Here is a 17,032-nt window from a genome sequence, read left to right on the forward strand (position 1 = left end):
GCACTACATCCGGGTAATGACGGCGAAAACGACTGGTCATATTCGGACATACATAGTGCGGCCGCACTCGCATTCACTGAACACAGTTTATAAAGAGGGGAAACAGTATGCTATTTTTATTTACCCGCCACGGTGGCCGGTAGGTGAAGCGAGTTTACCCGCCACAAAGCAAAATCACCCGCATTTGGCTGGTGGCGGGTGCTAATTTCCATCCCTGATTTGGACCATGGGCGGCGCCATCTTGTTTGCGTTCTAGGTTGATGACGTAGAATGGTTGCACTCCTCAATCAGCTGGCGTTACCCGTAGCTATTTTTACCACAACGCAACTCGAAAATTGTTTCAGAGTAAAAAAAAAACAATCAATTGCTTTGTAATTGTCCTTAAAACACACTCAAACATACATGTGCACACAAACTCTCTCTCTCACAGACTCTCACACACCCCAACAGATCGGCGCGAACACACACGTTTGTTTTTGTGAATTGTGGGGACATTCCATAGGCGTAATGGGTTTTATACTGTACAAACCGTATTGTCTATCCCCTTACACTGCCCCTATCCCTAAAGCTACCCATCACAGGAAACATTCTGCATTTTTACTTTTTCAAAAAAACTCCTCCTGTGTGATTTATAAGCATTTTGAAAAGTGGGGACATGGGGTAATGTCCTGATATGTCACCATTTTCTGTAATACCTGTGTCATACACATGTTATTATACACATTTTTGTCCTGATATGTCACAAAAACAAGCACACACACACACACACACACGCACTGCGTGCGCACATGCATAACCCTCAATCACTATTCCCTGTGTTGATATCATAGAGATTGATATCATAGATAGACTGTTGATATGCAGTAGATTAACTGTAATGCCTAATGTATCCAGCAGAGGGAAATATCTAGGTTTAGGACCATGGGATAGGGTAACGTGAGGAAGAGAGGCAGGATGTTTTGGTGATGCATGGGATTGGTTTGTGCATTAAAGTTTGAGCACAAGCTCAGTGAATTAACCTCAATCTTTAAACTTTCATCTTTAAGACACGCATAACACACCCTACTTTTGTTCACTAATACAACTTGAAGGAGTGAATGAAGACGAGTGCGTGACGTCGGACAGCTGTTTGTAAATCGGCTGTACACTCGTTACTGCGGTGCAACGTGAGACTGAATATCTGCACTCGAACATGTCCACTATGGTGTCGGACAACACTACAAATGGCCGTCCCTTCAAATAATGCCCTATTTCAGGGTATAGGGGGTCGATTTCAGATTCAGCCCCTGTCGTGGAGACAACATTTATTAATTCAAAATAACTAAACAAAACGAAAGTAAAACCGCAGGCAGCCCCTCACGGACGACTGCCCGCAAACACACAAACAAAACATAACATAAAATCCAGGCCTGGTCCTCTCTCGTCCTCCGCTGCCTTCGCTCCTCCTTTTATGCTCCCGTCCCTTGGCTGTGAGACGAGACCGGTGTGTTAGGCAGCTGGTACTCATTACCGCTCGTCACCGGCCGCTCTCGCGGTCCCTCGCCACGCTGCTTGCCACACCACATTTAGTTATATGAAAAAAAATAAAATAAAGTAAAGCACAATTTCTTTGAGTAAATACATTTGAATTTGTCACTGTTACATAATATTTATATGTGCCGTTTACTTAATGATGTTATGTTAAGTTTATAAAAGTTTATTATGTAAGGTGAACACTGTTATCAATTTAATTTGCCTTTAAAACTTTTAAATAACAACAAGCATATTTTTAAAATTAAAATGCAAAAATAACTTATTGGACAAGCTAAAAATATTTAATTGAGGGCAGGAATTACATCCAATGAATTTGTACATAAGTGCCCTCAGCCTAAACACAGACACCACTCTTCTGCATAATGGCAACCAAATTACAGAAACTCCCCAATGTCCAACATAACTGAACATTAAACACTAACATAAACTAATACCATCTTTCCCTTTACTGAAAAACACATAAAATATCACTTTAACCCATTCATTTTCTCTCCTAGCGCAGTCCCTTGCAAAGCATGCTGGGAACTACAGATCCAGTTAGTTATGTCAACACAAATATTTCATGTAGTTTTAACGCAAATTAATTAAGTAAACTTCAGTTTTAAATATATTAGGCTGATTGAACACAAAACATACCTAATTTCGCTAAATTAAATTAAGTAAAAATGTGTCTTATCTATGAAGGGCCTGAATCAGGAAGAGTCATGAATCTTTCAACTTTTAGTATGCAGACATTTTTATTTACACCGGTTAAAGGTGAGGAGGGAGTGAGGGACGGTGAACTGCTTTAGGAAGAGTTGTAGTTGCGGTTGTGTTTGTTGATCCACAAGTGCTTTAGTTTCGAATCGTTCATGTACCGATCAAGCAGCAACTCTTTTTCTCTTTGCTCCTTCTCCTTGATAATTTTCTTCTCCTTCTTTTTCTGAGCCTTCTTCTCTGCCCAGGTGAACAGAGAAAATGGCACTTTTCTTTTTCTCTTTGTCTGGTTCATATTGTTCTGGGTCTCGTTCTTGGGACCGTCAGGAGAGGCTTCGCAGAAGAGCTTCCTCATGAACTCTGCGATCTGAGGGTCATCATCCGAAGGGCCTTCTATGGCCTCGGAGTCTCCCATTTCACTGGGGTCATAGTCCTCTTCCTCGAATGCCCGGACCACTTCCACTGACCATGCTTCCTCCTGCACCTCGTCCTCGTCCACCTCCAACCAAGCAAGCATCCTTCTCTGCCTGATTTCGGCCTCCGGCGTTTGGGGGCGTTCAGACTTGCGTAAGTCACTGGCCCGGAAGGTCTTCCCCGTGTACTCCACATACTCGCTCTCCTCATCCTCTATGTCGATCAGCATGAGTTCTGGAGGGGGCTCAAACTGGGAAGAAGGGAACGGCTGAGGCTTCCGGCTGAGAGGACGTCCCAGAGCAACGGCTTCATCGGGTACAGGAGTGGGGCTCGGAGGAAGTCTTTTGGGACGACGCACTTGGGATGAAGAGATGGAAAAGCGTTCATCGGGTTCTGGATCTGGATTCTGAGGCCGCTCAGGTTTTGTCACTGGCGGCAGGGGTTTGAGGTGAGCGGCTGGTAGATCGAGGTGTCCGGAGACACTTGGGAGCATTGGCAGTTCTCCCTCTATTGGCTTTAGGAAGGAACATCGGATGGTAGAAGGCAGAGGTTTGACCTCCACAAGAAGCGGCGTTGGTTCTTTGACCTTTGGCTGCTTCCGTTTTCTCTTCTTCCTTTTCTTTTCTCCTTCTTCTCTAAGCTCACTTCCTCCCTCCATCAACTTTTCCAGGCTGTGCATCTCTCGTTTTTTCTGCTGTGCACATCCTCTATTCTTTATCTTTTCGGGTGTTATTTCAGCCTCATCTTCATGACGGCCTCCCTTATTGTCCTTCCCCTCTCTTTCCTCCTCTCTCTCTCCAAGCGGGTACTTCTCAGGCACCTTGCGGCGTCTCTTCCTGCACTTCTTGTCATTGGCAGTGTAGTCGAAGGCCTCACACTGCTCTGGAAGTTTCTCTGCCGCAGGTTCTGACTGCTGTGCTCGTGTCTCGCTTCCTAGCAAGAAGTGAGCAAAACGCTCAAAAAGTCGAGATACACTGCAAAACAGCGCCATTATAGACACTGAATGCTGCGAGTGGCTTCAGTATCTGTCGTGGATATCTGCAGAAAGTGTCGAAAGTCTTTCGATCTCTTCGCTCCTCAAACACCGACAGCGAACGAGAGTCAGATTTGCAGCTTCGTGCTGAACGGAATCTCCACTATGATGTCACAACAGTGAGCTCACTGATGATGTCACAACAGTGAGCTCACTGATGATGTCACAACAGTGAGCTCAGCCACACTGAGGAAACTCTAGCATTGCTGTTGTTCGTTTAATGTGTATTTACTCATTGAAATAGCTTACAATTATTATTATTTTCATTTAAAGGAAAGTTTTAGTTTATATTTATGGTTGAATCCATTTCTTTACATGGATACAATATAAATTGGCAGCGGGACATTAAGTTCAAGTTCAAGTTGTATTTATTTGTCACATACACAATTATATAGGCATATATAACCAGCAGTGAAATGTGAGTCAGGTCCGTTTCCATGGACAGTGCAATTATAAAAAAATCTAATTAAATACAACACAGCTGAAAATATACATAAATATAGAAATAAAATAAATAAAAAATACATTTAAACAATAAAACTATAAGAATCATATAAAAATGATGTATATCGTAGAATTAAATATAGAATGGAAATAATTAGCATGAGTGTAAACTACAGTCCTAAATAATAAGATACCCAGGGATGTAGAAGAGGCAATGTGCATATGTGCATTATACTGTACTCTTTAATATTAAGATACACGGGCATGAACAAAAGGTTGTGCAAGTGCAAACAGGTGACACTGTCAGAAAGTGAGGTAGTGAAAGATGGAGATCTTACTGACGAAGTGGAGACATAAAAATGTTAAGGGGCAGGTTTTGAGTTAAGGAGCCTGATGGCCTTCGGGAAGAAGCTCTTCCTCTCTCGGTTTTTGCCATCAGACTACGAAAGCGCTTACCAGATGGTAGTAAAGTGAAAAGATTGTTTCTGGGGTGGATGGAAACTTTGATGATTTTAACAGCTCTGCTTTTGCAGCGTTTGAGGTAAATGTCCTGTAGAGAGGAGAGAGAGCAGACCCTAAGATGCGCTAAGCACACAAGTGAACTGTATAGTATGCACAGTCGAGAAAGACGAGCATATCCCTGCATCAGGTCTTAAAGGCGCAGTAGCCTTTACTGCTGCCTGAGTGATGTCCTTATACTTAGTTTGACATTAAACAATGCTCTTGATCGCGAATAAGAACACTCCTCTCACAGCGCGCAAATAGTGAGTTCTCTTTCAAGTCTTGCGCTTAAACGGACAAACGCACACAAAAAGTATGTCAACATGTCCATCTTGATGAGTATCCAAGCAGACATAGTCTGAATATGCCTTAAGTGAACGTTATACAGTCCAGAAAGACGAGCATATCCTTCTATTAGGTCTTAAAGGGGAAGTAGCCTTTACTGCTCCGTTTAATGTCAAACAAAAGGACATCACTCACTGCTCTTGATTGAATAGCTTTTGTAAGTTTAGTAAGGATTAATTTTTAATTTAAACAGTTAAACATGCAGTTATTTTACATTTGATTACTTTATTCAATTTCTGTACCTTTCTGCAGGCCAGTAGGCCTGTAGATTATTATTTAATGTACACATGAGTGAGGTCATGTTAAACATTTTAGTTTGAATTTTATTTTATACTGTGGGTTGTTGCAATGTGCTAAATAAATATTTGCATAATTTGTCATTTATTTTTATTTGAAACTTTAATATTAATTAATGCAATTGCAATGCCTTGATTTTTAGTAAAGTTACTCAGTCATAGCATTAGCCATAAATCCAATGGATAATTGGCATCATTTATTTTAGTGTTTAGGTTTCAGCCAATAATTTTTATTTAGATGCATCCCTACTGACAATGTTCTGCTCGGTATGTCGTCAACACGCTTCAGAAGATGCCAAAACTAGTAGTTTCATTGTTGGTGCTAAAAACTAAAACTGGAAGCCATAAAAGACCACAAATGTCAGTATTTCATTGAGATTTGAGATTAAATAAACTGCTGAAGTATTGTAGAGCTTGTAGTATTCATTTTTCACATGCAGTTAGTTACACATTGTCGGTTAAAAACAAGAAAGTGGCTGGTTAAAACACTGAGTGGCTGGTAGATTTTGAAATCCATCAGCCACAGTGGCCGGTGGACAAAAAAGTAAATTTCCATCCCTGGTCAACAAGCTTCAAAGATGCCAGAACGAATAGTTTCATTGTTGGGACTAAAAACCATAAAACTGGAAGCCATTGTAGAGCTTGTAGTATTAATTTTCACATGCAGTTACACATTGTCAGTTAAAAACAAAAAAGTGGCTGGTAAAAGCATTGAGTGGTAGACTTTGAAAAAAGTTAATTTCCATCCCTGGCGAGCGGTGTCTACGGGTGACGTCATGTATTTTGCGAAATGCGCAGTTAGGTAATGTGTCGCCCTCCATACGTTGCGAAACAGATATGCAATATAAAGATACAAAATTGGCCTACGATAGAGATTTTAAGTCTACATTCGACTACAATTGTTTATTAAAGGTTTGTTGCCGATTAGAACTTGAAGTGAGATGAGGTCTTAAAATATTTTGAGAAGGTCTTTAAAAAGTCTTAAAAAGGTATTGAAATTAACTTCAGGATTCCTGCAAATACCCAGTAGATTTATTATATTTATAAAAGAAAGATAGGCTGTACTGAGTCTTTCTGGAAAAAAACGAGATGCTGGAGGCGTATCGTGTGTGCGGAGCTGAAGAATCACGAGCGCGCGCAGCTGGTGCATTGAGAGCGTCTGAAAGCGGTGACATCCTCAAGCGTGGAAACGAAAACGTTACCCTAAATAAACCACGGCTATCAATCAGATTCAACCATACATATATGATCCAGAATCTGATCCGGAGGATGCAGGGCGTCTCTATGTGTTACTGTATTTAGCGGCTTGTCAACATTTGTGTGGGTTTACTTGTGGTTTATGATGACATGATTTGGTTATATTATATGTGACTAAACGGTAGCAGTAGCAAGAGATTTATGTTTGGGGTGGTTCAATAAACAAACAGACACCTATAGTGGTCAGATAAACACATGTATTTAAACACACACCATACATCGCATGCTTCATTGATAAATTAACTATACACGATCGTGTTGTTTACTGATGTTTACTTGCGCGACAATATCCAACTACACAGATATTTGTAGCAGTTTTACCACCTGCTTGCAAAGCACGACCGTAAACCTTTATCGTTGGAACCGTTCCATCAAAAACACTTCTTTAGTGACATTGTTGATTTTGTGAAATACTGTTACAGCAGTGAGTGCAGTGTTTATGGGCAGCATGGATTTCCTCTCTCGCTCTTATCACGCGCACCCTTCCCGGAGAAGAGCCCGTACGGCCCATACAAGGACCTTCCGCTCTGTCGACGTCAAGCCGACCCATACTTGGAAAAAAAACTCTCCAAAACTTGTGAGAAACCGGAAGGAGTATTTTTGACACAAAAGTCCGACATTAGTTTTAGAAACTGTCTATGTTTAGGATGGGAATCCAAGTCTTTAACAGTGTAAAAAGCTCAGTATTAGTGCTGCAACGACGCGTCGACGTCATCGATGACGTCGACTACGGAAATACGTCGACGTTCGTGAAATGCGTCGACGCGTCGTGTCAGACGTTCATCTCGCGTAATGTTGGCTTCTGCTCCTGGTTCTATCACAAAAACCAAGACCGCGAATATCAAAAGTATGGGAATACTTTAAACAGAGGCCAAACAGTGTTTCCCACACATAGACTAATTTGTGGCGGACTGCCACATAATCAATAACGGCCGCCACATTCGTCATTCATTCATTTTTACGCTATTTAATAGACCCACGCATATTCGTTTAGCGAATTTCCTTAAGTTCTCTCTCCGCCTTTTTGCGCGTCTCTTACTCACTCACTCACACACACACGCGTTGCATTCGACCGTAAAACAAGGCAGCGCGCGGTCACGGCGCTCATATATTTCTAAACAAACCAGCGCGGTGTCAATCAATACAGACCAGTGTTTCCCAACCGGGATCCCGAGCAAAAGTTGCGGGGACGCACTTACACTTCGGTTCATCTCGCATCTGATGACGCATCTTTAATATGGGTTGTAACTTGAAAATAATGCTGTATGTATGTTTCTGTAGATGGATACACGTGCTGACTCCTCAGGTATGCACTACAACAACAGCGATAATAAAAGAAAAACGTGGGCAAAACGGTCTCTCTTTGTAAACTTTATAAAAACGCATGCGAGTGCTGCTGCTGTACGTCCGAATATGAGCAGTCATTTTCACCGTCATCACCCCCGTGTAGCCAGGAGACTCGAATGAGAAGATCTGTCTTTGTGCACTCGTCCCAAAGCGCGCAAATATTGAGTTATCTTTCAAATCCTGTGCTTAAACGGACAAACTCACAAAAAGTATGTCAAAATGTCATAGCCTTCTCTATGCCTTAAGTGAACTTTATACAGAAAATACGACGACTATCCGTGGGTCTTAAAGGGGCAGTAGCATTCACTGCTGTCTGTTTAATGTAAAACAAAAGATAAAGACATCACTCACTGCTCCTGACTGCTTTTGTAAGTTTAATAAGGATTATTTTTTAAATTTTAAACGGTTAAATGTGTGGTTATTTTACTTTTGATTACTTCATTCCATTTCTCTACCTAAAAACTAATGTTGGACCTACCTGAAAAGCATTGTTTATTTTATTCTCATCTTTGCTCAATAGTATTTATTTGTGCTGCTGCTTCTATTTAAGTTATCTGTTCTTATTTTCTTTATTTTCATTTGACAGTAGTCCTTTTTCCCCTGAACATAGCCAATACCGAACTTTACTGAAACGTGAACCTAAAACTGTGATACAAAGCGAACTGTGAGCAGTCTGTACTGTTACACCTCTAGCGTAACTTATGTGAGGGGGTGCCACAGAATTTTGAAAAATTTCAAAGGGTAAAAAAATAAGTCGTTAGATTAGTCGACTAATCGAAAAAATAATCGTTAGATTAGTCGACAGAAAAAATAATCGTTAGTTGCAGCTCTACTCAGTATGCATGAAACAGCATTTCACCCCCCCCTTTTAAGTGTAATTAAACCTGCTTGTTTTTGCACTGGTTGTTCATACCTCAGATAAGGGGTTTGTGATATTGACCAAAAATTACAGTTTTTTCCGCACTAAGGCGCACCGGATTATAAGGCACACCTTCAATTAATGGCCTATTTTAGAATTGTTTTCATATATAGGCCGCACCGGATTATAAGGCGCATAGAATAGAAGATACTGCAGTCAAACGTTTGACTGGGTTTGTGTTATGTATCCACTAGATGGAGCTGTGCTAAAGGGAATGTCAACAAAACAGTCAGATAAAGTCAAACTTTATTGTGCATTCTGACCAGGGCTTGACATTACCACCCGCCAAATGCGGGTAGGTTTCAGCTGTGGCGGGTAAGGCAGCCACTCCCACTAGCCACTTTGGCGGGTTGAATATAATTTCAGCCTACAGCCAAATGAAATGCGAAGACCGTCGTATCACAAAATTAAAATTGTCTTACAATTCTTTATCGATCAACTTGCAGTAGCCTAAGTAAAGGCGGGATAGGCGGAATCGTGCTAAATGACACAACAGAAGCATGCAGAAGCTCTGTCACGCGCAATCAAGTTCTCCTTGTCAGTGTTGGGCAGTAGCATCGCTACATTTCTGAAGATCAAGCTCAAATTGGAAACACTTCACTTTCTACGTTCCTTTCTGCCTCGCGCAGATGCGCACAGATGCACGCGAGCCTTTCAAAGGACTCCTTTGGCAATGAGCGCAGAAAGATCGGGTTCGGCGGGTGCACGGGATACGCGCACTATCTAGTTGACGTTTGTTTCCGAGCGCTTAGTTCGCTGTTGCACGCGCGTCATCCGCGCGGTGACAAAAGAGAAATCGTCTTCAAGTTTTAAAATAATCTATTGTGTCTGTTGAATAAACACCTCTTATTAAAAGCATAGGGGTCCAGCCTGGCCACCTCTTAATATGAATGAAACTTTTCCATGAAGAACACACACACACACACACACACACACACACACACACACACACACACACACACACACACACACACACACAAATATAGGCACACGTTTTGTTTTTTGAGCAGGTCTTAATTCTTTTGCTACTGTAGCCTACTTTGAGCTTAGTTGAGTTGTCAATTAACTTAGTTTCCTGCAAAAGTGCCCAAGTCTAAATTGAGCATAAATGAAAACACATCATACACATACAGATGAGCAGACACACACTCTCGACACGTGGTTTTGTTAATATTATGGATCACATGTTTTTGTTTTGTTTTGTTGCCAAATACAATTTCGGCAATTTTTGAATAACTGAAAAATGTCTGATATGCATGTCTATCTGCTTGAATTTTATTGATCACTGAGATAACATTGATTGGAATGAAGTTGGTTCAATGTAAAATTAAATAAATAATTAGATGTAGTAAACCTTTTCTTGCCAATTTCCTTTAGCTTAGCTTGCTACTTTTCCTGGGGGGGTAGCTTCAGTGTAGCGAAGCTTAATTTAACGTAGAGCAGGCTATCTCACTCTGCATGTGAAAGTTTGAAAGGGTTTTAAATCTTCAAAATCAAGAAATCAAGTAAAATGACTAAAATTCAAGTAATTTAAGCATGCCAAATCAACTTTAATCATATAAAATGTAATTTCCAAACTGCAAAATTGTGGCCAGTGAGAATGCTGAGTGGCTAGTAACTTTGGAAAACCACTAGCCACAGTGGCTGGTGAGCAAAAAAGTTGATGTCAAGCCCTGGTTCTGACAACTCCGTTCACTCCCATGGTAACGTTGATGTACATATTAACAATATCTCCCAGCCTTGGAAATCTTTTGGCAGTTGCTGCGAGACGGTAGTTCATATATGGATGAGGAGATTTCGTCTTTTCATAAAACAAAAGCACCAAGAAGGACCACCTCAATTCATCGACGTTCATGTCCTGTGCTAGCGCTGCTGCCTTCATATTGACTGTAGAGACGTGGTGCAGCTTAGTTGACTAGTCGTACTGAAACATTATTATTATTAAATTGTTTTCATTAGTTTTTCATACTGAAAAATTTTGACAGGGCCCCTTGATCCAAATAAGGCACTCCGGATTATAAGGCAACACTGTCGTATTTTGAGAAAATGAAAGGCTTTTAAGTGCGCCTTATAGTGCAGAAAATACGGTATTATCAATATTTTCTGGGATTTTCTCGATGAAGATAATTAAACTATTTTGCTGAGTGTGTGACAGATTTGCCAAATTGTCACGTTCCGTGGCCTTATCTATCCTTTGCAACCTACCCTGGTAGTTGCAAAGAATATTGACTCAGATCAAAGTGATGCTGTTCAAAGTTTTGACTACACTCTTAGAAGAAAAGGTTCTATCGGCGCTATGTATTTGGAACCCTTAAAAGATTATAGAAGTATAGTTGAATATAGACCCTTTTATGCTAAAAGGGTTCTATAATGACAAGAAAGAACTATTTTGGCACTTAAAAAGGGTTCTATATAGAACACTGACAAAAAAAATGCATTTCTTAGCTTAATTAACTATCTTAATTTTGAGTTATTGTTTCCCAAAATAAGACAATTAATTTTGCTTGTCTAGTAAATACTTCTTGTTTTAAGAATGTTTAGATGTTTGGACTAGAAACAAGAAAAAAATGCTAAGTAAGAAAAGCATTTTTTGCAGTGAACCTTTCAGGGGTTCCAACTACGTAGCTCCGATAGAACCTTTTAAGGTTCTATATAGAACCTTTTCTTCTAAGAGTGTAGGTAATACACATGGTCCGTTATGATCACCACCATGTCACCTGTGGAGAAATTGCCAGCGCGACCTTTGACGGGGTCGGGAAAGGTCCACCCATAAGAATTTCAAACGGTAGACATCTTATTTGTTGCTGATGGTGACATTATAATTTCAGTCAATACAGCAGGACGCAGATCAACCCAATTTCTGCCTGTACCAATACACGCTTTATTAATACGGTCTTTGATAATTCTATTAAGGTTTTCGACTTGTGCACTGGAGGTTGGGTGCATACGTGGTATGTGAAATTTCCTGGTAATATTAAGTTCTTTGACTAACAATTGTGTGACTTTGGAAACGAATGGTGTCCCATTATCACAGTCTATAACCAACGGTATACCAAAACACAGTATAATGTCCTTAGCCAAAGCTTTCACTACAGTCTGTGCATTTTCTTTTCCACATGGAAAGGCTTCTGGCCACTTAGAGGCCCTGTCAACAATCACAAGCAAATATGTATTATTTCCACAAGGAGGCACGTGTACAAGCAATTTGCAAATGTTGTAATGGTGACTCAGGGTGGGGTAAAGCGTCATATTTAGTTGGCTTGTGTCTGTTGGTTTGAGCACACACTAAACAAGCATCCAATATCAACAGAGTATTTCTTTGCACATTTACTATGCAGTAAGATTTATTTAACATTTGTATCGCCTTCCTTTTCGACACCTGATACACCATGATAATGTCTACATAGCATAACAATTGCAGATGCAGGTAGTGCAAGTCTACCTTGTTTGTCTGTTAATATTCCAGCTTGATCTGGTTTAACTTCATTGTCTGACCAATAAGCCAAATCAGCTTGCGTAGGATTACCTTGTAATATTTTAATGTCCAAATCATTAGTCAATGATGAATAGGCACATCTTTGCCCCTTCTCTTGGACTTGGACATATGGACTTAATATTACTTCTTTAGCAGCCCATTTTGCTATCTCATCTGCAAATCTGTTTCCTTTGGCTTTATCTGTTTCTTCTGCAGGATGTCCTGCTACTTTATTAACAGCAAGTTTTGATACCTGTTGTGCTGCATGAATGAGCTCAGCTACAAAGCTATGGTGGGCTTTCCATTGGCCCCGACCAGAGTTTGGCTTTTACAGCTCAGAAGTGTATTGAGAGTTGCTGCCGACACTCACGGCAGATTAGATTACATGGCAGACACAAATGCACGTATCCGAATGAAATCGTATTTATTACCACATATGAGTGAGGTCTGAATCCAATCTATAGGATATCAGAATCCATGCAATTTACTGCTTACACGTTCACGTCATATCCAATCAGTGGCACATGAGAGGAAAAATTTGGAATTGGGTCGCTTGAACCATGCCTAATGAGTGTTGTCCGAGGACTGCGGTGCGTTTATTTGTCCTGGGTGCTCTCTAAAAATCAGCCTCCTTAGAAATGCTTTGAACCGTCAGTGGAGAAAGGCATAAAGTTCATCATAATATACATCATATACATAATTCACCTGCTATATTGCTAAATCTATTTTCATATCAAGGTTCATCACAAAAGTTAGTTTGTGACGTCAAAAACACCAGTGATTTTTTTTTTTTGGGGGGGGGGGGCTGTCTTTGTTCACTGCAGTTTTTTGGAGAAAATACTCAGCAATGATCTTGACTTACGACTTTAAGAATTTTGTCTTAAAGCATATTTTAAGCACCACATAGACATAAACAACATTAAAAACTTGATTTTCAACACACGTGGTCCTTGATAATAAACATAATGAGTGCTGCTATCATTTTCATTAAAGGGCAACCTGTTCATATTGTTCATAACACATTATGCTGTTCATAACACATTAGTGTTTCTTGACCTTTTAAAACTCTTTAGTAACCACATATGTGTGGAAAATTCATAGAAATTCACTGATGTTGTGAGAATGTTCACTACCTACATACATTTATATGGCTTTCCTGTAGCTCAACCAGTAGAGCGTGGCGCTAGCAACGCCAAGGTCATGGGTTTGATTCCCAGGGAAAGCAAGAACTGACAAAAATGTGAAATGTGTACCTTGAATGCAATGTAAGTCGCTTTGGATAAAAGCGTCTGCCAAATGCTTAAATGTAAATTTATTCATTCATCTTTCCAGGACATGGGTGTGGATAACTCGGTCATTCCTCCAGGCACTTATGTCAAAGTCTCCGGCAACCTCCGCTCTTTTCAGGTCAGAACTTGTGTGGATTTAATCAGAATGTAAATTATGTTGTATTTTCATGTGAGAATGTGAACAGAGTTGTTACACTATACAATCACTGCAGATTTACATCGAGTCCGGTCCTGTTGACTGTGCAGTTTTGAGCAATATGGAAATTAGGCATGTGACGGTATCACATTTTCGTGCTGTGATAGTTGCAGAAGCGTTTATCACAACATATGGTATTGTCACAATATTGCAATAAGATGCAAATAAAAGTGTTGTTACACTATAACAGGTTTAAGAGACAAAAATGAATAAAGTAAACCAATGTTTAGACAAATGTTAACAAACAGATTAACATGCAAAATAATTAAATATCTCATTTATGTTAGTTAATGCATTATGTTAGTTAAGGGATAGTTCACCTTGAAATGAACATAAAGCCATTTTCACAATATCTCCTTTTGAGGTCTGAAAAAGATAAAGGGGCCAACAGCAGGATGAACACAAGATGGTTTTATTTTCATTTCAGGGTGAACTTTAAGTGTTCTTTAAATTCATTCTAGGCATCTGAATAATTAATAATAAATAATATTGTGATATATTATTATTAATATATTGTGATAGATATATCGTATTATGTGGAGCCAGAATGGTGACTTTAAAATTTGGCATCACAAATTAAAATTGTCATTGAAAACAAAAGCAGAACTGAAAAAGGAAACATTGGCATTGAAACATTTGCATTGAAAACAGTTGCACTGGCATTGAAACAAGTATTGGCACTGAAAAAATAAAATAATTAAAATCTTACAATCTGATTCTTTTATTGTATTGGGATTTATTTGTATTTTTCAATGACAATCTTCAGATTTTTTCTTCATGTCACTCTTTTTCAGTGACAGTTTTTTTCCCCCAATGTTTTCAGTTTCAACTTTCTGTCACTGTTTTGCTGTGGAGAGGGGCGGGGTCTGAGGGGAGGGGTAAGTAGAGCGTAGTTTGCATATCATTTGCATATATGTATACTGAAGCAGTAGGCCGAGCGTCACTTTACTGGAACCCGTCGTTAGCTCTGAGGCCTCTGGCATGACAAATGTCCAGTTTACCGGTGTTTTTGGGAGGTTTAGGCCGGAGACACACTGCAAGCGTGGCGTTTCTTCTGCGTGTCAGTTGCGGGGCGGCTGCCCCGGCGTTTTCTCTGTCTTTGCACACCAGAAGCGTGTCTGACGCGGCGCTGCTGCTGCAGGGAAGCCCTATACTTCATGTTAAATATAAATATATTGCCTATTGATACAGCAAAGACAACGTCGGCAGTAGCCTATTGACCATACATATCTATGGTATTGACGGCAAAATAGGCTACAGAATATTTCGTTCTGTATTGACAGGTTTAATATTTCAAAATCGATAATTATGTTGTTTTTTATTATTACAAGTAGGCCTAAATCTGCATTTATGTTAACCTACAGACTTTCAAACATGAAAATGTCATTTATTAATATGTACTCGTGTCAAAATGGCATATAAATATCTTTTCCTATGCTATTTTGCCTAGAAACGCTTCCAATGCGCTCGCGTGTCGCGTGAAAAATAGGCGTCTCTTCTATTTGAAGCATGCACGCGGTTTCCACGCGGCTCGGACCGCGCGTGAGCCGTGCGGCTGACGCAGGCAGTATGCAAGCGCTAACCGGTTAACACGGGAGCCGAAATAAAAACGGACACGCCACGCAGCCGAGACGCTCACGGCACGCTTGCAGTGTGTCCCCGGCCTCAGGGTTAGTTGTGGGGCAGGGGTTAGGATTAGGGGTGGGGTTAGGATTAGGCAATCAGGTAGTGACTTCATTGAGGGCACACCGGGAAGTCTGTTTTTTTATCTGCCATTTACATGTTTTCTCGTGCAACATGGCCGGCTTGGTTAACTTTTAACGGCCGTTATGCTGTTTTTTTTCCCCCCGACGTCGACTGGAACATGTAAATTACTAACATTAGCCGTGTTGGCTAACTTAACTGTGGTTAATGTAGTGTCAAATATAAACACGTCACCATATGCACCGAACAAGGCTAAAAGTCCGGTTTGGCAAATAGACATTAATTAACGTTAGGTGTCTGTCGGTATATTGTTGCTGCTAAGTATGAATACATCACAACAGTGGCTAACAGTAACATAGCTGTGACTTTAACACTGAATAACATGATAAACAGCAGGGCGTCGGCTATGTAAGTTACACTACTGACATCCCCAACCACACACACACCGGATCTCCTAGGGCCATGAATGTGCTTTTATCTGTATTCAATGGTAGTTAGCGTTAAGTCTCCAGCCCTGTGATGTTTTCTTTAGGAGTTAGAGGCCAGTGTTATTGCTGCTGCACAAGACCTCATAAATGTGCTAACGCAAAACGTTCAGCAGTATCACACCAGCACAGCAGAATCCAGTGCCGTCACATGAGCACCATTAAATACAGATAGAAGCACATTCGCGGCCCTAGGAGTTACTGTGTAACGCTGCGTTTAAGCCGAACTAGCGGCTCTCCTGTGTGTGTGTGTGTGTGTGTGTGTGTGTGTGTGTGTGTGTGGTTGGGGATGTCAGTAGTGTAACTTACACAGCTGACGCTCTGCTGATAATCATGTCAGTGTTAACGTCACAGGCTATGTTACTGTTAGCCACTGTTGTGATGTATTCATACTTAGCAGCAACAAGTATATACCGACAGACATCTAACGTTAATTTTTTTTTGTTGCCAAACCGGACTTTTAGCCTTATTCGGTGCATATGCATGGTGATCGGTGTTTATATTTGACACTACATTAACCACAGTTAAGTTAGCCAACACGGCTAATGTTAGTAATTTACATGTTCCAGTCGACGTTGGGGGGAAAAAAAACAGCATAACGGCCGTTAAAAGTTAACCAAGCCGGCCAGGTTGCACGAGAAAACATGTAAATGGCAGATAAAAAAAAAAACAGACTTACTTGCGGCTTGGAAGTTCCCGGTGTTGTGCCCTCATTGAAGTCACTACCTGATTGCCTAATCCTAACCCCACCCCTAATCCTAACCCCTCCCCCACAACTAACCCCAAACCTCCCAAAAACACCGGTAAACTGGACATTTGTCATGCCAGAGGCCTCAGAGCTAACGACGGGTTCCAGTAAAGTGACGCTCGGCCTACTGCTTCAGTATACATATATGCAAATGATATGCAAACTACGCTCTACTTACCCCTCCCCTCAGACCCCGCCCCTCTCCACGCCAAAACAGTGACAGAAAGTTGAAACTGAAAATCAGTGACATTGAAAAAAAAAAAACTGTCACTGAAAAAAGAGTGACATGAAGATAAAATCTGAAGATTGTGATTAAAAAATCCACATAAATCCCAATACAATAAAAGAAT

At 40.5% G+C, this 17,032-nt stretch overlaps 1 protein-coding gene across 1 annotated transcript in view; it reads left to right on the plus strand.

Moving 5' to 3' along the window:
- The window catches only part of rpa2 (replication protein A2), a 50,309-nt gene that overhangs the window by 7,387 nt on the left and 25,890 nt on the right, over positions 1-17,032 (plus strand). Inside the window, exon 5 of the mRNA XM_067449328.1 lies at positions 13,593-13,667. Coding sequence (XP_067305429.1) covers positions 13,593-13,667 — 75 coding nt within the window. The remainder of the gene's footprint in view (positions 1-13,592; positions 13,668-17,032) is intronic.

The sequence above is a fragment of the Pseudorasbora parva genome, chromosome 7 (assembly GCF_024679245.1).
Source record: "Pseudorasbora parva isolate DD20220531a chromosome 7, ASM2467924v1, whole genome shotgun sequence".
Lineage (NCBI taxonomy): Eukaryota > Metazoa > Chordata > Actinopteri > Cypriniformes > Gobionidae > Pseudorasbora > Pseudorasbora parva.